General features: G+C 52.9%; 10 protein-coding genes across 10 annotated transcripts; 4 read left to right on the forward strand and 6 right to left on the reverse strand.

Moving 5' to 3' along the window:
• Positions 1-516: 516 nt before the first annotated feature.
• Positions 517-2,506, reverse strand: J4E85_003524 (uncharacterized protein; the record flags this gene model as incomplete). The annotated part of the gene is made up of 2 exons (XM_051467792.1): positions 517-2,241; positions 2,294-2,506. 2 exons carry the CDS (start codon positions 2,504-2,506, stop codon positions 517-519), a joined length of 1,938 nt encoding a protein of 645 aa, XP_051328951.1.
• Positions 2,507-4,032: 1,526 nt separating this feature from the next.
• PRP45 (mRNA splicing protein) lies at positions 4,033-5,751 on the forward strand (the record flags this gene model as incomplete). Its single annotated transcript, XM_051467793.1, has 2 exons — positions 4,033-4,210; positions 4,262-5,751. 2 exons carry the CDS (start codon positions 4,033-4,035, stop codon positions 5,749-5,751), a joined length of 1,668 nt encoding a protein of 555 aa, XP_051328952.1.
• A 615-nt stretch (positions 5,752-6,366) lies between these two features.
• J4E85_003526 (uncharacterized protein) lies at positions 6,367-7,449 on the forward strand (the record flags this gene model as incomplete). The annotated part of the gene is made up of 3 exons (XM_051467794.1): positions 6,367-6,591; positions 6,658-7,170; positions 7,222-7,449. 3 exons carry the CDS (start codon positions 6,367-6,369, stop codon positions 7,447-7,449), a joined length of 966 nt encoding a protein of 321 aa, XP_051328953.1.
• Positions 7,450-7,913: 464 nt separating this feature from the next.
• On the forward strand, positions 7,914-9,824 carry J4E85_003527 (uncharacterized protein; the record flags this gene model as incomplete). Its single annotated transcript, XM_051467795.1, has 3 exons — positions 7,914-8,867; positions 8,919-9,360; positions 9,505-9,824. 3 exons carry the CDS (start codon positions 7,914-7,916, stop codon positions 9,822-9,824), a joined length of 1,716 nt encoding a protein of 571 aa, XP_051328954.1.
• Positions 9,825-10,029: 205 nt separating this feature from the next.
• J4E85_003528 (uncharacterized protein) lies at positions 10,030-10,422 on the reverse strand (the record flags this gene model as incomplete). Its single annotated transcript, XM_051467796.1, has 2 exons — positions 10,030-10,217; positions 10,275-10,422. The coding sequence occupies 2 exons, from the start codon at positions 10,420-10,422 to the stop codon at positions 10,030-10,032; spliced, it is 336 nt and encodes a 111-aa protein (XP_051328955.1).
• A 310-nt stretch (positions 10,423-10,732) lies between these two features.
• J4E85_003529 (uncharacterized protein) lies at positions 10,733-13,428 on the reverse strand (the record flags this gene model as incomplete). The annotated part of the gene is made up of 3 exons (XM_051467797.1): positions 10,733-12,629; positions 12,686-12,744; positions 12,817-13,428. The coding sequence occupies 3 exons, from the start codon at positions 13,426-13,428 to the stop codon at positions 10,733-10,735; spliced, it is 2,568 nt and encodes an 855-aa protein (XP_051328956.1).
• A 1,465-nt stretch (positions 13,429-14,893) lies between these two features.
• On the reverse strand, positions 14,894-16,713 carry J4E85_003530 (uncharacterized protein; the record flags this gene model as incomplete). Its single annotated transcript, XM_051467798.1, has 3 exons — positions 14,894-15,920; positions 16,008-16,524; positions 16,623-16,713. 3 exons carry the CDS (start codon positions 16,711-16,713, stop codon positions 14,894-14,896), a joined length of 1,635 nt encoding a protein of 544 aa, XP_051328957.1.
• A 732-nt stretch (positions 16,714-17,445) lies between these two features.
• J4E85_003531 (uncharacterized protein) lies at positions 17,446-17,902 on the forward strand (the record flags this gene model as incomplete). Its single annotated transcript, XM_051467799.1, is given in 2 exon segments — positions 17,446-17,875; positions 17,892-17,902. The coding sequence occupies 2 exon segments, from the start codon at positions 17,446-17,448 to the stop codon at positions 17,900-17,902; spliced, it is 441 nt and encodes a 146-aa protein (XP_051328958.1).
• Positions 17,903-18,685: 783 nt separating this feature from the next.
• On the reverse strand, positions 18,686-19,470 carry J4E85_003532 (uncharacterized protein; the record flags this gene model as incomplete). Its single annotated transcript, XM_051467800.1, has 2 exons — positions 18,686-19,218; positions 19,308-19,470. The coding sequence occupies 2 exons, from the start codon at positions 19,468-19,470 to the stop codon at positions 18,686-18,688; spliced, it is 696 nt and encodes a 231-aa protein (XP_051328959.1).
• Positions 19,471-20,508: 1,038 nt separating this feature from the next.
• Positions 20,509-21,587, reverse strand: J4E85_003533 (uncharacterized protein; the record flags this gene model as incomplete). The annotated part of the gene is made up of 2 exons (XM_051467801.1): positions 20,509-20,841; positions 20,886-21,587. The coding sequence occupies 2 exons, from the start codon at positions 21,585-21,587 to the stop codon at positions 20,509-20,511; spliced, it is 1,035 nt and encodes a 344-aa protein (XP_051328960.1).
• Between the last annotated feature and the right edge of the window lie 378 nt (positions 21,588-21,965).

Below are 21,965 nucleotides of genomic sequence, written 5' to 3' on the forward strand. Positions count from 1 at the left end.
AAGAAGAAGTAGCAAGGAAAAACACGATCTGGTGTTGGTATATGGAACTAACGAAAACGGCAAACGGAAAAAAAGACAAAGAGATCATGAGATGCTGACGGTGAATCGATCCTGCGCCCACACGCTTGTCCCCTTACGTGCAAGAAACGCTGATAAAAAAATGCTCCGTAGTTAGCCCCTTTTGATGGCAAAATATGCAAAGTCGTGAGAACGCTCTTTCTCTCACAATGCTTGGTAGAAACTCCTTCGTGGTAAATCGCACAGACTTCTTAGCCTTGCAAGGCTGAATAAAGCAGATACTCCTTCTGACATGTCTCCGTGCGCGTCTGTCCCTATATCTCTGTACTGACTCGGTGTTCTATGGTGCGCCTCTGTTGGTGTGCCCATGGCGAATCCGGTCTCAAATATGAGAGTCGCGGGGTCATTGCGCGTGGACCAAAGAGGAGACTGGGCATACTATGAGGGTGACGTCAAACATTAACGCAAGCTCAAAGAAATGCGAGAGCTTTGCTTTGCTCACTCTCCGATACTTGTTCCCCTCAAACGTCTCCCCAGGCTTACGCTGCGCCCGATGTCGGAAACACCACCGACTGAGTGTCTGTTGTTTGGGTTTCGAGCGACGCTCAATTGTGCTCTTGGTCGTAGTCCTCCCGTCAGGGTCTTCTCGTAGTTGGCTGGTGAGCCTTCACGGCCTAGGTTGTGACCGTAGCGGCTTTGGTTTTCCCGGAACAACAAACTATGCTCGTTGGAGGGCGTACTACTTGAAACACTAGGCCGGCGGAGACTGGCGGTGGTTTGAAGAGCGGGTGATGGCTGTAGATCAGGCATTGGTTCGCGGGAGGTGTACTGTCTGCCACCGGTGAACCGTTTTTGATCTGACTGACCACCGTGACGGGCTCTAAAGTCGATGGAGGTCATCGCACGGGAAGGCGCACGGAAAATTGGATCTTCGTCTTCTTCGTCCACACTGTTGCGTGTCTGGTGGAGACTGGTGCCTGCTCGTTGCATGCGTGACGGAGTGTGTCTATCGTCGTAAGGTTCCTGGCTGCCACCTCTTTGGCTGCGGCCGGAGTCATCGATAAGCATGCTGGTTCTCCGAGCCTCGATGCGTGACATGGCTCTACTAGGACTGATACCAGATAACGTGTTGCTTTCGGGTTCGATGCTCTGTCGGATAGTCGGTGAATCGCCATTGATCTGTACACTCGGCCGACGTGATAGTGTGGCTGTGTTGGATCGGAAGGCTGGACTGGCAAGACCGGTCTTGGTGTCGCACAGAGCAATGCAGAGCTCGGTGAGACTGCGACAGAGGTTGTCGGCTTTGCGACGAACCTGGCGGTCTGAGACGACAGAGCCGTTGATGATGGAGCTAGCAGAATGGAGTGTGCCCTGCGGCCCTGCACTGCCGCTCATCTCTGCCAGCGCAAGTGCTTCGGTTGCAGTCGCTTCCAGGTTGCGGTAGACAATTGGGGAGACGTACTGTCTAGCTTTACCGAGAGCTTCGCGCAACAGAGGATGAGTTTTGTTGTTGTTGGGGGTATGAGTGCCGACTGTCGACTCGGCAGGCGACGGATTCGACTTTCGCTGCTGATTGGGTGAAGAAGAGACTGTCGTGGCTGAGGTGTTGGCCGTCCGCGGGCGCTCAGCCGATGCTTGGTTTACAATGGCACCCGATGTCGAGGGTATCTTGCCGCCCATCTCGATCTTCCGTATCCTGGACTTGAGCTCGTCCAGCTCGTCCCATACAGACGCGGCCGGCCCTGTAGAGCCATGTGACTCGGTACCGTCGGCGCGCGAACCAGCCTCAAACGATGTCTCCACCTGCGGCGTGCGCGGCTCGTGTGACAGGTTCGACGGCCTGTAGGGGTGGACCGGGGTGCGACTGGGCGGGGTTTGGTGTACCTCAGGCTGAGATCCCCGTCTCGTTGAGTTTGAGAACTGGGCGAGGAAGTCGCGCGGTGAGAGCTCAGAGTCGCGTCGGGTGGAGCTGAAGGAGGCTTTGTGGTTGAGGTCGCGGGTCCGTATGGCTTCGGGCGCAGGTGAGTTCGGTGACCGCTCGTATCTGGAGGGGGTGGGCAGGAGCGATGACCGGCGTATACCGCTGGACCTGGCTTCGAGGGCAGCGCTGGAGGGTATCCTGCTGGTGGTTGGTGTGACTAAGCTCGACTGGACCTGGACGGGCGAGGGCGACTGCAGGGCCGAGGGGAGCGACTGCCGGTTGTTGACGCGGGCGACTCGTGACTGGGTCGTTAGCTACCATCCATGCGCATACCGTAGCTCCATTGGTGCTCACCTTCAATCGGTCGCGCGCTGTCGGGTTCTCTGGGCGCGGCGGCTTGGGCGCACTGTCGGCGGCGATGTTCAGGAACAGGTCCTCCTTCTCGCCGTCTGTTCCTGGCGTCGCGGGCGCAGGCGCTCCCCGTCCGCTATGCGCCGCGTGGTAGTCCTCCATGCGGCTGCGGGGGCCAGAGTCGTACTCGGACGACTCGTCGGTGGAGCTCGCCATTCGTCGCGGCGGGGGCCTCGCACTGCTGGTCGAGGCTCGTCGGGGGTGGGGTCGGGGGCGGGCGGCCGGGTCTACGGTGCTTGTTTGTTGTGGTGGTCGCGGGGCTTCGCTGGGGGAGGTGCCTGGGTGGGAGCTAGTGGGGGATACCAGGCCGGACTGGAGGAACTGCTGCTGCGCATAGGCAAAGTCGGCGGGGTTCTGCGAGCTGCGGCTGCGAGTAACGAGGGTGACGGGAGGGCCGCGCGAGTTGTCTATGCCATGGCCGCTGTGCGAGGCTGGGGGACGGCGGGCGGACGCGGCGCTGACTGACGGCAGGCGCAACAGCGTGGGCGGCTCCGGGGCCGTGTTGGTGCGGGCGTGGGTGGGCTTGCTCGGGGGCGTGCTCTGCGACAAAGAGTTGCGCCGCTGGGTGGTGTGGTGTTGTGGTGCTCCTCCAGACGATTTCCGAGAATGGGTCGGCATAGCTGCAGGCCTGCGCTGGCACACCAGACAGGGATGGCGGACAACGTTTCAGAATACTCAGCCCGTCATGGCTGCTTTTGCGACCCACAGTCCGCGCGCGAGCCGTTGAATATTGCCAATTCACTCTTCAAAGTTCAGAGGTTGATGCTGCGACGCTGGGGATCCCTAGCATCTTGACCTTGGCCGTTTGCGTCTAGGGTCCCGGGCCACTCTGCACGAGATGTCACAGTCCTTTCTGGAACGAATGGCCGCCTTCGAAACCGTCTCTTAGCAACGGCATGATGTGCAGCGACTAGCCGTGCTCTGCCCTTAACCTATATCGCACCCTATATCGCACATCACTCGCTCGCCTCTCTCGACTACCAGCGTGTCAAAGACGCCTCTACCCGACTAACTTTCCCTGCAAGCTGACCTTTACCTGCGCGATTATTACCTCGCCATTGTGCGTGTCTGGCCCAAAAAGCATGCTGGCTCTCATTTCGTCCGGTGAACGCACACCGCCGCTTGGCCCTTAGCAGGAACCACTTCCAAGCTTCTCCCGGCCTCCCGTCGAGATAACAGATCACGATTGTGACTGCAAAAACATTGTGCTGACTGACTCTGTTCCTGCATTCGCCATCCTGGTCAACGGCAGGTTGTAAGCGAGTAGCAGCGACGGACGGGACTTTTACCCATGTCAGTCGCAGGTAAGATTCACCGGCGCCTGAGTCGTGAAGATTAAGGCCAGACATCCTCACTCCTGTAGCAGACACTGTAATCTCGCGCACAACACAAGGTTCGCTGGCTCAGATTTTATATCGATAGTGAAAGCTACATAACGACAGACGGAATTGCGCGCTTCGCATCATTGATTGGCTGTTGCGTTGTAAAGGGCAGAGTACCTACATAGTAGAAAGTGGACGTGCTGGGTTGGGGCAGCCATGAGCACGTGACCTCGGCGGTGGCTGAACCAAGCGCCGAGGGTCTGATGAAATCTTGCCCAGCAACATCATCACCACCACCAGTGCCAACCGCGATACCCAACCCTCATAGCATCGCGATCTGCCCTCGCGCCTACACCGACCATGTCCGTTGCAGCTCTATCCAAGTCGCTGCCAAAGCCGAAATACTCGGGCGAAGAGGAGGAGCTCACCAACAGCACGCGCGTGCTAACCGCAGAGCAATATGAAGCGCAAGTAGTCGCGAAGAAGGGCCCGCCGCCCTATGGCCAGAGGCAGCACTGGAGGCCCCGCGCGCCTGAAGGTAAGCAAAACACGTATGGAAGACACACGGGAGAACCACTGACATCACCAGACTTTGGCGATGGAGGCGCATTTCCGGAAGTACTCGTCGCGCAGTACCCGCTCGACATGGGAAAGAAGGGCCAACCATCCACATCCAACGCGCTTGTGAGGAGAGTCGACGGCGAGGGCAAGACCAAGTACGACGAGATCGCGCGACGCGGACACGGCGATTCGAGGATTGTGCAGGCCAGCTTCAAGGACCTCATTCCTCTGCGCCAACAGGCAGACGCTGGCGAGCTGGACTTGTCGCGTCCTTCTGCGGAGGTTGTCCAAGCAACCAAGGAGAAGACTGAGCAGGCCCTCATGGCCCTGGTTCAAGGGCAGACTGCCGCGCAACGGCCCAAGAACGTACAGGGCAGGAAGAACGACGAGCCGACCTTCGTCAGATATACACCCACAGCTCAGCATGGCCAGGCTCAGGGCCAGACGCGCATCATCAAGATCCAGCAAAGACAGATCGATCCCATGGAGCCGCCCAAGTTCAAGCACAAGCGCATTCCTCGCGGACCACCATCGCCCCCTCCACCCGTCCTGCACTCGCCACCGCGAAAGCTGACCGCCGAAGACCAAGAACTTTGGAAAATCCCACCCCCAATCAGTAACTGGAAGAACCCCAAGGGATACACAGTGCCACTAGACAAACGTCTAGCAGCCGATGGTCGCGGCTTGCAGGACATCACGATCAACGACAAGTTTGCTCAATTCGGCGAAGCGTTGCAGGCAGCCGACAGACATGCACGAGAGGAGGTTAAGCAGCGTGCGATCATGCAGCAAAGATTAGCAGAGAAGGAGAAGCTACAAAAGGAGGAGCACCTGCGAAACCTGGCGAAAGAGGCACGAGAACAGCGCGCCAACACCTCCCGAAGACGGTCACAAAGCGAATCGGACACTGATTCAGAAGAAGAGGCAGTGCGGAAGCGAATGGACGCTCGCAAGGAGAGGCGCGAAGACTTCCAACGCGAACTCCGTCAGTCGCGGATGGGTACCGAGCGCAAGATCCAGATGCTGGCTCGGGAGCAGAATCGTGATATTTCTGAAAAGGTCGCACTCGGTCTGGCAAAGCCGACACAGAGCGGAGAGTCCATGTACGACTCGCGGCTGTTCAACCAGTCCAGCGGATTCAACGCTGGCTTCAACGAGGACAACCACTACGACAAGCCTCTCTTCGCAGCTCAGGATGCTATCAGTAGCATCTATCGCCCGAGTGTACAGCAGGATGACGGAGAGGACGAAGGGCAGACCTACGACCGGATCACCAAGTCGAGCAAGTTCGAAGTCCTTGGAAAGGCCAAGGAGGGCTTCAAGGGTGCGGATCTGCAAGAAGCCCGGGACGGACCAGTTCAATTCGAGAAGGATACTGACGATCCGTTCAACATCAACCAGATGATTGACGAAGTTCGTGGTGAAAAGGGCGAGAAGACAGGAGAGAAGCGTTACGGCATCCAAGAGCCGGAGGGCAGATCAGCCAAGCGCGCCAGGGTTGATGATGACAGTGATTGAACGTCTTTTAGCATTATCGAGACATATTTTAGGCGTTTGGGTCTTTTGCATAGCTCGAGTTGCTAGTGCAATACTGTAGCATTTACTGCGATCAAAACGGTCATCATTGATCTGGCTCAATCTTCTTAATACAAAACTCATCACATGAAAATTAGGCGTCCATGGTCACAATAGCCTGCGCGATTGTGTTACCACACCTACGACAGTCGTCGTATATGCTTACTACCCGTCACTCTTCCATTGGCCAAGCCCCGAGGATCCCAGTCTCGGAAGGCGCACCTTCGTCGGAAAGCCGCACCGACAACAGCTTCCGTCTGCGTCTACCATCGACGCCATACACACCTTCGCTCCACAGCCCCACTGTGCTATGTCGTACGAAAGTACAAGCCAACGGTGAACCCTGAAGTTATGCGCCTTGCGCTGGTGTGCTTGACTGGCCGACATGCTGCCGGCTGTCGGATCTCGATCGTACTGCTAATCGTTCGCTGTTTGCTAACATCCGAATCATACTTACTGCGCAGTACTTTAGGTCTAATCGCAATTGCATAGAGGGAATATAGCTCTGTCATTTGATATACTTTACTGCATCTTCAGGATCTCGTGGGGAAAGACGTCATGCCGGAAGAAACACAAGCTTCACAAGCTCACCACCCTTCCGCGGTATCGGATAGCCAGGATCACAAGTTCAATCCGAATTTCACTCAGGCGGTAATCAATGCGACGGGACCAAAAGCTACACCCAGGGTCAGACAGCTCACAGCGGGATTAATACGGCATCTCCATGACTTTGCGAGGGAGAATGAACTCACAGTCGATGAGTGGATGACAGGAGTTGAGTTGGTACGTCAGAGAGCTTTCCATGTTTGATATTGTGAGATATAACTCAGCATACTAAACGATGGGCAGATGAATGCAGCAGGTCGCATGTCAGACGCCAAACGCAACGAAGGTCAACTGCTCTGCGACATCCTCGGCCTCGAATCGCTCGTCGACGAGATCACGTACAAGCTCGCCTCTACTGCCGCCGACGAACCCACCGCGACTGCCATCCTAGGCCCCTTCTACCGCCATGATGCCCCGAAACTGCCCATGGGCTCCTGCATCGTCTCCAAAGAGATAAATGAGCAAGGCGATCGAACATTGATGCACGGCATCGTCACGGACTTTAGAACCGGGCAGCCTATCGAGGGCGCGGTGGTGGACGTATGGCATACGGCGCCGAATGGCTTATACGAACAACAAGACCCAGACCAGCCAGAGATGAATCTCAGAGGTAGGTTCACGACGGGCAAGGACGGCAAGTATAGCTTCTACTGCTTGAGGCCAGTACCTTACCCCATACCTTTCGATGGACCAGCAGGCAAAGTGTTGCAAGCGCTGGATAGGCATCCAATGCGGCCGGCACATATACACTTCCTGGTATGTGAAGCCTATGACGAACGTGCAGCCTGATGTGCTAACTTATCTTAGCTCACAGCGCCGGGCTACAAACCTATTGTTACTCAGATCTTCGACCGAACGAGCAAGTACATCGACGACGATGCCGTTTTTGCGGTCAAGGATTCCCTTCTTGTAGATTTCAATCCTTTTGAGGGAGATCCGAAAGCAGACTTTGAGCTGCCGTACGATTTCAAGATGGCGAGCTTCGAGGATGCAAAGAAGCACTCCGTTGTGGGGACGACAGAAGAAAGCGCGTGATCGGTAGAGATTCAAGCTATCAAGGAACTTCAGCATCGTTCACAAGGTGTTTTCCGTTTGAAGTTCTAGTTGTCATGTTCTAATCGCAGCTATCTGTTTCCGATATCATTCCGATGTTGAGCCGATCTCCCCGCACTGTACTACTCCGCTAACCGTCGCCAACCGAACCGCGGTTGTCATACGCCTTACGTGCGCCCTAGACAGATGCTAACATCATGTGAATGTTATGGTGTTTAGCGTCCATGTTCCGTGTTGTTCCTGCTCTTCTTCTAAACCTTGCTTACGTATCTGCCTCATTCGGACATTCGGAATCCTCGGCACAGCACACGGTAAGCTTGTCGCGACTATATCTTCGCAAGGGTTACAACACCAACACAACTAACAGACGTGGAATATAGAGGTATTAATCAATTACTTGAGATCTGCAACACTTCAAAGGAGAAAGAGCTAGAGGACAGCCCGTCATGGCAGACAACAAAATAACCCTCGGCCGCTACATGTGGGAGCGTATCCACCAAATCGGAGTCGACACAATCTTCGGTGTACCCGGAGACTTCAACCTGCAATTCCTCGATTCTATCTATCTCACTCCAGGCCTAACCTTTGTCACCAACCAAAACGAACTGAACGCTGCCTACGCCGCCGATGGATACGCCCGCATCAAGAACACGCCCGGATGTCTCGTGACCACGCATGGTGTGGGTGAACTTTCGGCTTTGAACGGCATCGCAGGTAGCATGAGTGAACATGTCAAAGTTGTTCATGTTGTTGGGCAAACTACGCGGGCGATGCAGAAGAACAACATGATGATCCATCACAGTATTGGAAACAAGCCAAATCATCAGATGTACAACAAGGCTAGCGAGGGGCTGAGGTTCGCGGCTGCAGAACTCTGGGATGTTGCAGATGCACCGAAGGAGATTGATAGGGTGCTACGGGAATGTGTTATCAAGAGTGGGCCGGTTTACATCTTCTTGCCGCTGGATCTGAGTGCCGAGATGGTGGATGCTGGGTTATTGGAAACTCCAATTGATCTTGCGCCGCATGTGGATGAGAAGGCGCGGGATGAAGCAGTCAAAGCTATCGTGGCTGCAGTCTCTGAAGCCAAACAGCCAACGGTACTGGTAGACGCTCTCGTCCATCGCTTCAACGCTGTCCAGGAAGCTGCGCAGGTAGTCCGCAAACTCAACGTTCCTTTCTTCTCAGCAACGATGGGAAAGGGCATCGTCGACGAGACAGAAGAGAATTTCGTTGGGGTATGGAATGGCGAAGTCAGTTCTCCAGGCGTCAAAGAAGCAGCGAAACAGGCAGATCTGGTGGTTACTCTGGGTTACATACCTGCTGACACGAACTCGGCTGGCTTCTCAAGACCGCTGGACGAGACTAACACCATCCACATCAACCCACACGACGTTGTTGTAAGTCCCTCGCATACCTCATCTGATGTCTTTCACTGACATACCCCGTAGGTCCAAGGCAAATCCTACCCCAACACACCCATCAAAGCCCTCCTCGAAGCTCTAACCACCGCCCTACCATCAACCCCCCAACACAAAATCCCCAAACCACAACTCCCACCACCCCGCACACCCCTCGACGCCAAATCAGCCCACCTAACGCAATCCCAACTCTGGCCCGCCATCCAGTCCTTCATCCGCCCAGGCGACGCTCTCGTCAGCGAAACCGGAACCTCGAATTTCGGTCTGTGTGACATTGATTTCCCGTCTGACATCAGACTCGTGACGCAGATCTACTATGGCAGTATTGGTTTTGCTACTGCCGCGACGTTGGGCGTGGATATTGCGCGGAGGGAGCTAGACAAGAAGGGAGAGGGGCGGACTATTCTCATGACGGGAGATGGAAGTATGGCTTTGACGATTCAGGAGATTGGGACGATGATCAAGGCGAAGTGTAAGGCGATTGTTTTTGTGATTAATAATGAGGGGTATACGGTTGAGAGGTTGATTTGGGGGGCGAGGCAACGTAAGTCTCTTCTCCTTCCTCCCTTCTTTCTTTACACGCGAGCAACATCAAACTAATCACGAACGCCTATAGCATACAACGACATCGTCCCGCACAACTACTCGCACCTCCTACCCCTGTACCGCCACCCAGACCCCTCATCTTCTTTCCACCGCGCAACCACCCTATCAGAACTCTCCGCCATCCTAGACAAACCGCAGCTGCAAAACCCGCAGAACGTCCAGCTTGTGGAACTCGTGCTGGATAAAATGGATACGAGTTGGAAGTTGGGGACTGCGCTCGCGTGGAGGAGCGAGGAGCACAAGGAGTATCTTACCAGAGAGGGCTTTGTGGATACGTATGGGGGGTGGGGGTTGGATGGGAAGGCTGGGGGGAGTGTGAAGTGGAGTTGAGGGATCGAGATGGGGTAGAGTGGGTGAAGTAGCTGCTTGTACCTTGTACATGATTCAACAGTATGAATCGATTATCGTGTAGATCGCATTCCTTGGTTAAGCTAGACCATGATCATCATCCAGTCTCGCGCCATGCTTCCTCTCCCTACTCTCGTTTGTAAGCTTTTACATCGTTTCCTCTTTCCCTCTTCCGCCTCTTCTATATCTAAGCAAACACCCCCAGTAAACAAAACCACACAACAATCAACTCGTATATCATAACAGGCTGCTTCTCCCACCCATACATAACAGCCGCAAAGCCCAATCTCAGCGGGATGGTCGAAGCCATCATGCGGCGGTTACCCTGGAAGGTAAAGATGAGTTGGTACCAGCCTACTGCTACTCCGCCGAGACCTTTTTCCTCTCGTTAGTCCAGGGTTGGGTATACATTGAAACTAATTCTCGACTTACCGATCGATTGTAGCGTTTTATCAGGACCTTCCATACCGGTGATTGCAGAGTACTCTTCAGGGTTGATGAACGGGTAGACGCCGAGGGCTATGTTGACGATGGAGTGGAGGATGAGGAGGAGGCGCGCCATGCGCGAGATGGGTGACATTTTGGCGGGTATGGACGTAGTCAACGGTGTCGAAGATGGTAAACGAGATGTTTAGTTGGATGTTAGAGGTGTTGCAGCGAGAAATGTAGGATATCTAGGCATGCGCACCAACCCCGCTAAGGCAAGGCGTGCCGTTTTTAGCGCCCACGTGGGCGCGAGTGTCTCCTGGCCTGCGAAGTCTTGGTTCTTGATCCACTTTCTGGGGGTAATTACGATTTGATGTCCACAGACGGGGTTGGTTCTACAGTTCCAATTGTGTATACATGGGAATAGGTAATGCAGGTACAACAGACGTGCGGCCAACGTGCACCTAAACACCGAATCCAGGGTTGCCGAAACTACTACCAGCAGCCCACCCATCCAGATCGTAAAACCACTCTGGACTCCTCCCAAAGTGAAAACCATCCCCTGAATCCATTGGCAACCCCTGCATGTACGCATTGATATCGATATCCAACCCCATGTTCACATCTCCCAGATCGCTATCCAGCATATTCAGTCCGTCCATCGTGCCGTCGAAACAAGAAAAATCTGTACTGTTGCTGCTGCCGGTTTGGGCGCCGGTACCAGTAGGTAGATGCTTCCCGGTAATATCATCAGCGCCCTCGCCTCGACCATGCTCTTTCCCTGCGAAGCTGCTGGTGGAGGGACTGAGGTCGATGTCTTCGCCGTGCTCTTCGCGGTATACTGCAGCCAGTATCTGACTCATTTCTTTGGTAGATGATTTCGCTGCTTCGAGCACAGCTACTTCAGGGTCGGTGCCGGCTATTAAAGCATCGATGCGTGCTAGTGCGCAATTGATAAAGACGACACCTTTTGCGTTTGTCTCGCCGTTTTGGACGCGGGCGACTGCTGTGTGTCGGGATGATTCCAGGACTTGACGTAGGGCGTGGTACTGTGGTGGTAAGGATGTCAACCCTGTAGAGGGGGACGTTGCGGCTGGACGTGTGCATACAAGAGGAGCGAATAGCGCCAATTCTTCTTTCCTCTCGTTGATCTGAGAGTTGAGTTCGTAGTACACGGTTGACATGGCGTAGAGGAAGAACGACTTGAAGAACCCCACGCATCTGTGCGTCATACGTGTCCAATCGTCCTCTTCTCCTGGTCCCAGTTCCGTTGCTGGCGCGTAGATCGCTAGTGATGTATCGAGACATATCTTCCGGGAGTAATGATAACGTGGGTTTTCACTTGCTTTGGAAAAGTAGGGACGGTGGAGGCAGAGGACGAAGCGTCGGACCAAGGTATCAGACATCTTGATCTGAAACGGCGTGATGTTGTTTCCTGCTGCTAATGCTGATTTGAAGAAGATTGTTTTCTCACGACAAACGCTGATGAGCTTGGTGCCGATGTGCAGTACGTCGTCGTAGGATAGGTCGAAGCGCAGATTGTTGATTACCCTAATGATCTCAAGCCGTGTGGGAAGCGTCTGTGTAAAAGCAATCTGTATACTGCTGTCAGTAAACACGGTTGCCGGCTTCACATCGAGTGGTGTGTCTATGCCGTTTCCCATATCTTCGTCGTTGATGTTGGAAGGTGGCTTCGTATCGTAGTCGTTCACCGAGATCATAGGCGGCATACCCATATCTAAGCTGCTTTGCGCCGTGATTTCGAGAACAGTTGCCCATAGTCTGCGTCGCATCTCGCCATGGTAGACACTGATCTTTGGGAAGTGAGACGGGTCGCGATGTAAGCCGAGATGCATCGCCGTCCGCAACATCGTACCTGCAGGTATCCATATATGATCACCATCGATGCCACATACTTGACGTGCAATCAGAATCAATATCTGTATCTGCAATCCTATCATGTTGAGCCGCGACTTCGCATGAGGTGCACACTGCCATTCCGCTGCAGCTTGGATCCATTTCGCAGCTGAAACACGAAGCTTGGCTTGGTCGGGTCCGGTATAAAACGGCACGGCAATTGCGCATACCAGCAGAAACTTATGAATGATAGACGGCTTTGCAGGCGTGGTGCCTAGCCAGTATGCATCGTAGACTCTTCTGAAGGAAGGGACATGCAGAACGCGAAAGACACCTTCGAAGGTGCGGAGATAACAGTCGACCAGTGCGTCGCTGATTTCTTTCGGGGGGATACACGCCTGCAGTTCTGGAGAGATGGAAGGCTGCGACATGCGAGAGGCCTTGATGATGCGAGCCATCCGTTTAACCTCTGAGACAGTAGCATACAGCTCAGTCGATTTGTTCCTATATGCTGCAATTAGATCTACTGTCATTAGAGAAAGACTGACAAAATGACGTACACCTCTTTCCTGTTTGTATTGTGGTTCGTTGTAGTATTTGTATCACCGAGAGCGTCATACTGCTATCCGTCAATTGAGTCCCTTCGAACAGAGCAACCGAGACAAGGAAACCATCGGTATCAAGCACTCACGGGATCGATAGCGTTCATCCAATGACTCTGACCATAGTACTTTGCCTTCACAAACTGAGCGCTCGTATCACTTGCGCTTTCCCGTCTCGGCGATGTACTACTTCTCGGGTTCTCGTTGAGGGTAGCGCTCGCCAGTCGTTCTTCCAGACCCTGAATCCTATCCAACAAGCTGTTGATGATAGAAGCTTGCGCAGAGTCCGAGTGCGAGTTCAAGCTAAAAGCCGGTCTATTGGAGGGCAGAGGCTTCGGCTGGCCGTCGCATTCTCCAAGAAGCCCAGGTGCCACATAACGATTGACGATGGCATCAAACTGATTGGGAAGCTCGGGCGCCGCAGGAGAAGAGCGAGCCGGATTCTGGTCGTGGTCGTTGCTGTGACCTGTGGAGGCATTGTCTTCAGGTGATCTTTGATTCTCCGGCCGAATCCCCGGACGTGGAGGTCTAAACGTGCATGTCGCTGATTTGATCCTAGTGCATGCACCACAAGGTTTTCCTCGATCGCATTTCACCTTGCGCATGCGACATTCGACGCATGATAGTGCTGGTCTTCGTCGACGTTTCGCTGGTCCGTTGCCATCTGTGTCTGCGGACTGGATGGTAGGTTGCTCAACCATTTTGGCTCACAAATACAAGAGAATTGGTCGCAGTTATCTTGAATGCGTAGTAAGAGTCGTATACAGCATTCAAAGATCCTAACATGGTTGCTGGTAGACGGACAGGCACCCGTCGGTGTTCTGTGGAGCGGCTCGGTGCTCGGTCATTTCGGTCATCTCGCCACTGAGTCCGCGGCAGGGGCGTTGGCCTGCTCCTTCCGTCTCTCGTAGCAACAACACCACCTGGGCATCCTTAGGGCGAAGGATTCCAGCTCGCATTAGCCTGGGCACGGTGTGCTTACACAGTCGTGTGTACTGACAGCGGTAGAGTGTATGGCTGTGCCTCGCGACATAACTCCGTTTTTGGGTAGCGTCCCAGCCTCCGCCAGCTGATTTCTAGGCTCTTATGTTAACAATACTTCTCTTTTTAAGAGGACCTAATTATATAAGTATATATAGATTTTAGAAGTTATAAGTTACTTATTATAATAAGTTATTAAGTATACTATAAGATAGAGGTAATAGTTCTAAAGTATAACTTTGCGTATATAATAACTATATAAGTTAAAGGCAGAGTATATAAAGTAACTACCTTAGCGTTATTATTACTTATATAATATATATATACTATAGCACTTTCTTCTACCTTTATTACTTTTAAGATTCTAATCTAACTATATATTCTTATTAATGTTAAATACTACTAGCTCTTACCTACTAATATAGTAAAGGTAACCTACTACTAAGTAGCTATATAAGCTAAGTATTATTAAGAGATACTTATAAACGTAATTTTATACACTTAATAAAGTGTTAAGTTATATAAGTTCTGCCTTAAGCGCCTACTTAGTACGTAATATAATATAACTTATAATAAGTATACGCTAATAGTATATAAGTCTATACTAAGTAGGTAAACACTTTCTTTACACTAAAATAGCTATAGTAGATATACTACTTATTTATCTATATTAGCTAAGTTACTAGCTCTTTAGAGTAGAGACTACTTTTTTTACTTAAAGTAATATTAGTAGTAATATAAAATAGTAGAAGTATACTAACGCACTTTTTACTTTTTATAAAGTATAAGTTAAGATATAGGTTAGTATTTAAGCTATCTTAGATAGTAAGAATAGGTACAGAACTTTATACTAGAGTAAATAGAATATATTGTAGAATATATAATTGTATAGGTGATGATGGCCGCAGGTGAGACACAAGGGAGCTGATTTCTAGGGACTAGCCAAACCTCGAACCACATCAGGTCCGAATTAGAGCACGATATTGACTATTAGAGAATGTACATTGTCTCAAGAGTTCTTGCAATGGCCTGTATTCAAGTCCATCTGCTCATATTCTACAGGCACAAAGCGCGCCGGGATGCACCAACAAGCTATCTAGGCAGTTCCGCCTGATGATGATCATACTAGGCCCCCAAATCATCCACCTCACGATACGCCATAACGCACAGATATCTGCGCGTTCCTTACGCACTCTCCGCATCAACACAGCTGTATGATGAGGCATCAGTCGCAGCACCACCCTGGTAAACAGATACCAGCGGGTAAGGGCAAAGGTCCCTCGATAGCACTGTCCCGTTGACATGTTGCGTTCCAACTGCCGGTAGGGTGTCTGGAGCTGTACCGTTTTCGACCCAAGCGACGAGTTGCTGCAGCGCATTATTGACGGGTGCAGGACCAGGGCCACCTGCGCAATGATGAAGGCCAGGCGCAAGGAACAACCTGTAGTACTCATCCACATCGGCATCCAGCGCGGCTACACGGTCATAGTACTGTGTTGATCCACCCGAAGGAATCAGGTCATCTGCGATGCCGTGCCAGGTGAGCAACTTCCCTCCTGCTTCCTTGAAGTCCGAGAGATCCGCATCGTTTGTGTTGATGATTGAGTCCCACTGCTGCTGGCCGGCGTACAGGTAGTCCGGTAGACGCTCCGCGGTGATTACAGACCAGTCAAAGGTAGCGTTTTTCTCGACAAAAAGCTGGAACCACTGTGCGCCGAGTAGCCAGGCAGCGGTGGTGAGGCAGGTACCTGAGGCTTGACAATCCGTGTCGGTCGTTGCCTGGAGGGGTGCATCGAACGCGTATCCTGGGTAGATCTTCTTTCCCCGTCTGTCGGAGACACCATACCATGTAGCGTTGGCTACCGTTGCTGTTGCGTTGGAGATGACATTCGAGCTGCTATTTCCGCAGTTGGCGGGCTGACCGACCACGGTGAATGGGTCGAAAGAACACAACTCCGGGATGGATATGATCGAGTCTTTGACGCCGTCCAGTTCATCGCAAGCGGCGATTGCGGCGGCCCCAATTGCTTCAAACTCGCAATTGGGCGGGTATTCACCGAGCGTGTTCATCACAGCTTGAGCATGGAACAAGCTGGCCAAGAGTGGGATGATGTTCAGTGCGGGTGCTGCAGCGATAATACCGTCAAACGCTTCAGGGTAACGTTGAGCCAGCATCATGCCTTGTCTACCACCCTGGGAACACCCAGTCCAGCTGTGTCTTTTGTTAGCCACTGTTCATCCCAGACATACGATGAAGCGTTGACCGCGAGTAACATCGCAATGTCGAGGTCATACGTACTAAGAGTAAGCGGGAGCCTTCTGATAGAAGCTCTCTGTAACCATCTTCCCGAATATAGAGAGCTCGTTCAAAGTCACAGAACCAAAGTTCTGCAAAGCAACCACATCGACATTACCCGGAGATTTGAGCGCCCAGGGAAGAGCGGAGACTTCAGTGGCATTGTGGCCACCGTCAGTGGAAGCTGCCGCGTATCCCTGAATGATGGCCGGGAGTAGGCTCTGATCGAAAACACCAGCGCGCCAGCCGCCGCCTCCCACACCATTGAAGCGTCCGTTCCACTGCTCCGGCAGCCATATCTGGAGGTTGACTGTGTCGTTCTGACCTGGATGGGTGTAGGCCATCTCTACGCGGCAGTAGGAGATGTTGTACGACGAGACTCCAAGAAGCGGCACAAGTTGTTCGGCTGGGATAGGCGAGCCTTCGGGTGTCCATTGTGTCTTGAGCTCTGCAGTGAACTTCGTGATTGCCGTGCCATTGAGGTAGGGTTGTGCAAGGCTTGAACAAGCCAATCCGTGCGCTGTTCGGGCTGTTAGAAACAGAGATCATATCGAATGGATCGGACTCAACATACCTAAAGCTGAATACATCTTGTTCAAGAAAAGACACGGCTCGTACGAGATAGGGATTTGATGTTGAAGTAGGTGATGACTCGCTCCAAGGTGTACAGCAGAATGGTGCCTGCGACAACATTGCTTATATATGACATGTTTCGTTAGCTGCGATGAGAGGCGGTTTGTCAACGCCCTGCCAATTCCACTATGATGGCAATGGCGGCATAGCCGACCTCGCGAGATGGTGGTCCATCAGGGCAAACGAAAACGAATAAAGCGCGATGCGATCGCTAGTAAACCTGCCTTGTCCTTCTGGAGCACAACTACTTCGGTAAGGCGGATGTTAACCTTCCGGTGCAGGTCCGGTAAACGAGAACGAGTACCTCTCTGATCGGCATCCTTAGCGTCAACCTACCAAATTAGTGTTCCTTTTGGCACCAGGCACCAACAAGTCTCGCCCCCGCATCACGTCCAAGCCATGTCGTTCTCGTTTACAAAAAGCCCCAGGCGGATGATAACTTACCACATCTAAAGCGGAACGAATATGCGATTGCCGAGATTGAGTTCGAATGGCAGTGAAACGGTACCATAGGAAGTCACGGGCTGGATGCGACACGTGCAAGCGACGGCGCGTCAAATGCGACGAAGCCACACCCAAATGCGGAGCTTGTGCTCTACGAGAAGAACAATGCACCTACCCAACACACAATGTTTCTACTGGGTCTAGAAGGAAAGCGAAGACGGCGTTAACAACGGCATCATCATCATCATCGTCATCACCACCACGATCACCTATACCAACCAAACCCGGCTGGTATTCCCTCTACGATGCCTACAGCGGCCCATCCTCCCGCCTAGCCACCTACAATGCGACCCGAACTCTCGAAATGCGGCTCATGCACCAATGGACCACAACCACCTACCTCACCTCCGTGCACCGCAACGTGCTCGTCTTCCGCGACTATGCCGTAACCAAAGCGCTGCAACACACCTACCTGCTAGACATACTCCTCGCCTTCACCTCCCTACACAGCGCCAGTCTCGCCTCCTCCCCCACCGCATCCCACGACCACGTCGCCGCCGCACTGCACTACCAGAACAGAAGTATATCCGAGCTCAACGAGCAGGTGTCGCTGTCTTGTATTTCGAAAGAGAGTCTCGACCCTGTTTGTCTTATGACTGCTCTTCATGCCGTTGTTGCGCTTATCGCGAGTCTGATTCCGGCCACGCCGGGTGAGACGTTGGAATCTGTGTCCAAGGTGCTAATGCGTGTGAGGAGGTATACGATGGGTATGAAGGAGATTGTGGAGGAGCATAGTGTGTGGGCTAATAGCGGGGAGTTGAAGCAGATACTTGGAAGTCCGGTTGTTGAGTTGGTGGGAGAAGAGGGCAGGGCGTTCACGGCGGAGAAGCTGCGTGCGTTGACGGATGCTATACTTGCGAATATGGATCTTGATGATGCGGCGACGCCGTTCTTTCGTGGTACTCTGGAGAAACTGGAGAAGGCGTATATGGATAGTGATGGGCATTCGGTTGTTCCTTGGTTGGGTACCGTGGAGCCGGAGTTCTTTCAGAAGGCGGATATGGGGCAGGTGCCAGCGCTGGTCATATTAGCCTGTTGGGGTGCGATTAATTGTATTTTGGAGGATATGTGGTGGATGCAATATTCTGGGAGGAGGATTGTGGAGGAGTTGGCCTGCCAGCTCGAGGGCTGTGATAGCCGGTGGAACGAGATTCTGGATTGGTGTTACCAACAGGTTGGGTTAATGGCAGAGATCAGTGATCGTGTTCGAGGAAACAGTGGAGGTGGGCCGGGATCGGGTTATGTCATTCTCTTTGGAGAGCATGCATGAATGGCATCGTAAGCGAAACAGTCCAAGTCGTACTCGTTTACGCAATACGCTGGAATCTGATTGCGGTGACGAGACGTGGAGGGATTGGCATGAGCCTGCAAGACTAGTGTGTAAACCCATGTGGTACCTACAAAGATACTGGGGAGATTCAGGTAACTAGCTCTACGTTAGCATCTAAGCCCGGTTGCAGCACCATCTCTTCCACTTCCTCTACACCAACACCTCGCTAAATGCCACGACAACTACTCATACATCGCACACCCACTGACGCCATCTACATGTCCTTTGTCAAATCGTAAATCTTCTGAATCTCCTTGAGCTCGCCCTCATGGTCGAATTTGAGATCCTTCAACAACCCGTCTCCGAATCCAAAGACCCAGCCGTGCACGACAGGGAACTCGTTCTCAGCCCAACACTGCTGCACAGCCGCCGTCTTGACCACGTTCCGGCACTGCTCGTACACGTTCAGCTCAACGAGCTTATCGTACTTCTCCTCCTCTGTGCCGCCGTTGGCCATAACATCGTCGAGCTCCTTCTGGTGCAGTCTGTAGACATCGCGGATGTTTCGGAGCCAAGGGTTCAACAGACCCATGTCCTTTGGTGTCATGGCGGCCTTGACACCACCGCAGCCGTAGTGGCCGCACACGACAATGTGCTTAACTTTGAGGTGGCGGACCGCGTAGTTGACGACGGACATGACGTTGAGGTCGATGTTGTTGACGAGGTTGGCAATGTTGCGGTGGATGAACATCTCGCCGGGCTCGAGACCGGTGATGGCTTCGGCGGGGATGCGGGAGTCGGAGCAACCTGTAGGTATTGAGTTAGCAAGTCTAGGTGGTGGGTAGTATAATGGAGTAATGCTATAGGGCAATTGAGTCATTCCAGATGCAACTCACCAATCCATAGGTACTCGGGTGCTTGTCCTGCACTCAGATCGTTGAAGAAGCCTGGGTTCTTGTTCCGCATCTCATCGGCCCATTTCTTGTTGTTTTCAAAGATGCGGTCATGGCTCTGCTGCAGGTACTTGCGCACCTCCTTTGGCTCTTCCTTTCCAGTCATTCTGGGCCACGAGAAGTTTCGTTTGGCGGTAGTGCTCTGTGGGCTGGATGCTTGCAAGAGGAATGCTGCTCGTCCAGTATGACAAGTTCGCAGGGAAGTCTGATGGAGTAGAGAAGATATCGGAGAAGAAGTATGCAGTAGCGGTGTTGAGCTTGATAAGAGACGAGAGGCGGGAGCGAAGGACTGCCCCGCTGCAACTAGCTCTCGGAGAGCGTGGGGTAACCGGTGCGGCATGACAGGACAAGAAAAAACGACGCGCAAAGGCAAAACGCCAATCCCAGAGCTGCGGGCAGTTTCGGTTTTAGGAGGGAGGGGACGCGACGCTGAAATGCTCGAATTATTTTGCTTCTGCTGCGCGCCGATTGGGCGCTCTGACGTCAAAGGATTGGCTAAGGATCTCTGGACCCCTGTTGTCGATCAGCGGGCGATGGGTCTAGCAACCAGATCTGGGTGAAACCATCGAGACGGTGCATCCTCACCAATATCGCTGCGAAACAACCCAAGCATTATCGGCACATCAAATCCGCCAGCTGGTACATGGTATTCGCCAGCTGCACAAACAATATGGCTCTTGATGACGCCAAGAGGACCATCCTATCGCGCCATGCCGACCGTCTATTGAGCTCAAGGGCTTGGCCCAAGACGATCTGTCCTTCCGAAATTGCCCGCGCACTGTCAACAGAGGAGCTGTGTGCATTGGACGCGTCAGAGTGGAGAGACACCATGGATGATGTACGACAGATGGTGTGGGAAAAGAGAGAGGCTGGAGAAGTCGAGGTAATGCAGAAAGGCGCCGTAGTGGATGTGGAGAGTTTGGCGGATCTCAGAGGGCCGATAAGAGTGAGGAATGTGAATGGATGATATAACACCGTATGGCTGGATACTCTTGCTGACGACAGCATGTATGGTTGCGATACAATACGAAAACTGATTAGTCGGTCCAATTGACCCGATGTGCTGACCTTGAAGAGCCGCACCCCACGAACTCTGACAAACTCCAATATATGCATGCATCCAAACCTTCTTAACTACTCAAACTCAGGTATCAGGATGCTTGGCGCCACTCGCATCGAGCCCCTGCCACTTCTCTTCGTCCCACCCCATGCTGGGATCTGTTGCATTCCCGGCTTTGCCCTCTTCTGTAAGATTCTTGATGTCGCTCCAATACTCGAGCTTCTTACACTCGTTATCCGCGGCTTCAATAGCCTTGAGCAGGTTGTTGATTCTGCGTTCCTCGGCGTCGCCTTCAGGCTTGTGGTCCTTCTTGTGTTGCTCGCGGTGGTCTTTGGCGGCCTCGAAGCGATCCATAAGTGTGGAGAGGAGTTGGCGGCGCGAATTTTGGAAGATGAGCATCGACATGATGGACGGTATCTGAACTCGTTAGCTGTGTTTGCATGGGAATGCAACATGCATACCTGTTCTGGGAGGTAGTGCAGCTCCTCCCCTCCATCGTCGATGAACTTGTGTATGTAGATGATCTTCTCGCGATCGATGGCAGCTGCCTTGAGTTTCCTCATCAACGTCGCAATATCCCTAATCTCCTCGTCTAGACTCGTCTGTGCGCTGTCGTCCAACAGACCGCTGCCAGTGCCAAAGGTCGCTGATCTAGCCAATGTCGTGCCGATGCTGAATGTCTCGCCGAACATACGCTCCTTCGCATTCTTCTTGGTCTTGGGTGGCAGCCTTTGCTTGACCCGCCTCCGTAGCCAGCGTCGCCGCCGAACGAAGCTGTGGAACCAAGGGTGGTTGCCATGCCAGGCTGAGCCTTTGAAGAGCAAGCTGTACTGCCAACCCTCTTCATCGACATCCAGACTCATGTCGACATACCAGCTCTTCCAGTCCCACACCCAACTTGGGTCTGGAACTTGTGCATTTGTGATGTTGACTGCTGAGGGCTTGAATTTGGCATCCTGCCATGGCGCAGGGTCGATTCGCAGATTCCATAGCGCTTTGGACGAGAAGAGGGGTATGCCGAAAACGAACCAACCGCGTTGGTTCTCGTAGAGGATGTCGATGTGCGAGTCCGACGTGGTTGACCGCTGTTCGGGTTGTGTAGCCGAGGTCGGTGTGTTGTCGCCGTTGGTATGGTCGACGAGGTTTATCTGTTGGTCCGCCATGCTGCAGGCGTGGTGGATGTGTCAAGGAGAGTAAGAGGCAAACGCCGTTGCTATCGTGGATACATGAGGTCGCTGTGTTAGGCAGGCGCGGCACGCTGCGCGGTAGTCGCTAAGGCAGTCGCTCGAGGCTGGCTTGTTGTGGTGAACGGTTTAAGGGGCGCGCACAGCAGACGGCACGCTGGGAAGGCACGATCGAGGTGCGACGAAGATGTGATGAAGAGAAATACTATAATGACATTATGATTAACATGTAGAAGCGAAAGCAACGAATGTAGGTAATGTGGATCCGGCTTGTCGCGCTCGGTAGAGTCCTAGTTTGGTGATCTGGTTCGCACGGCACTGAAAAGCCCGTGCTGCAGCTGTCTGCCATTACGTCAC

This window comes from Alternaria conjuncta (assembly GCF_024043145.1).
Source record: "Alternaria conjuncta strain BMP 0040 chromosome Unknown scaffold_4, whole genome shotgun sequence".
In the NCBI taxonomy this organism is placed as follows: Eukaryota; Fungi; Ascomycota; class Dothideomycetes; order Pleosporales; family Pleosporaceae; genus Alternaria; species Alternaria conjuncta.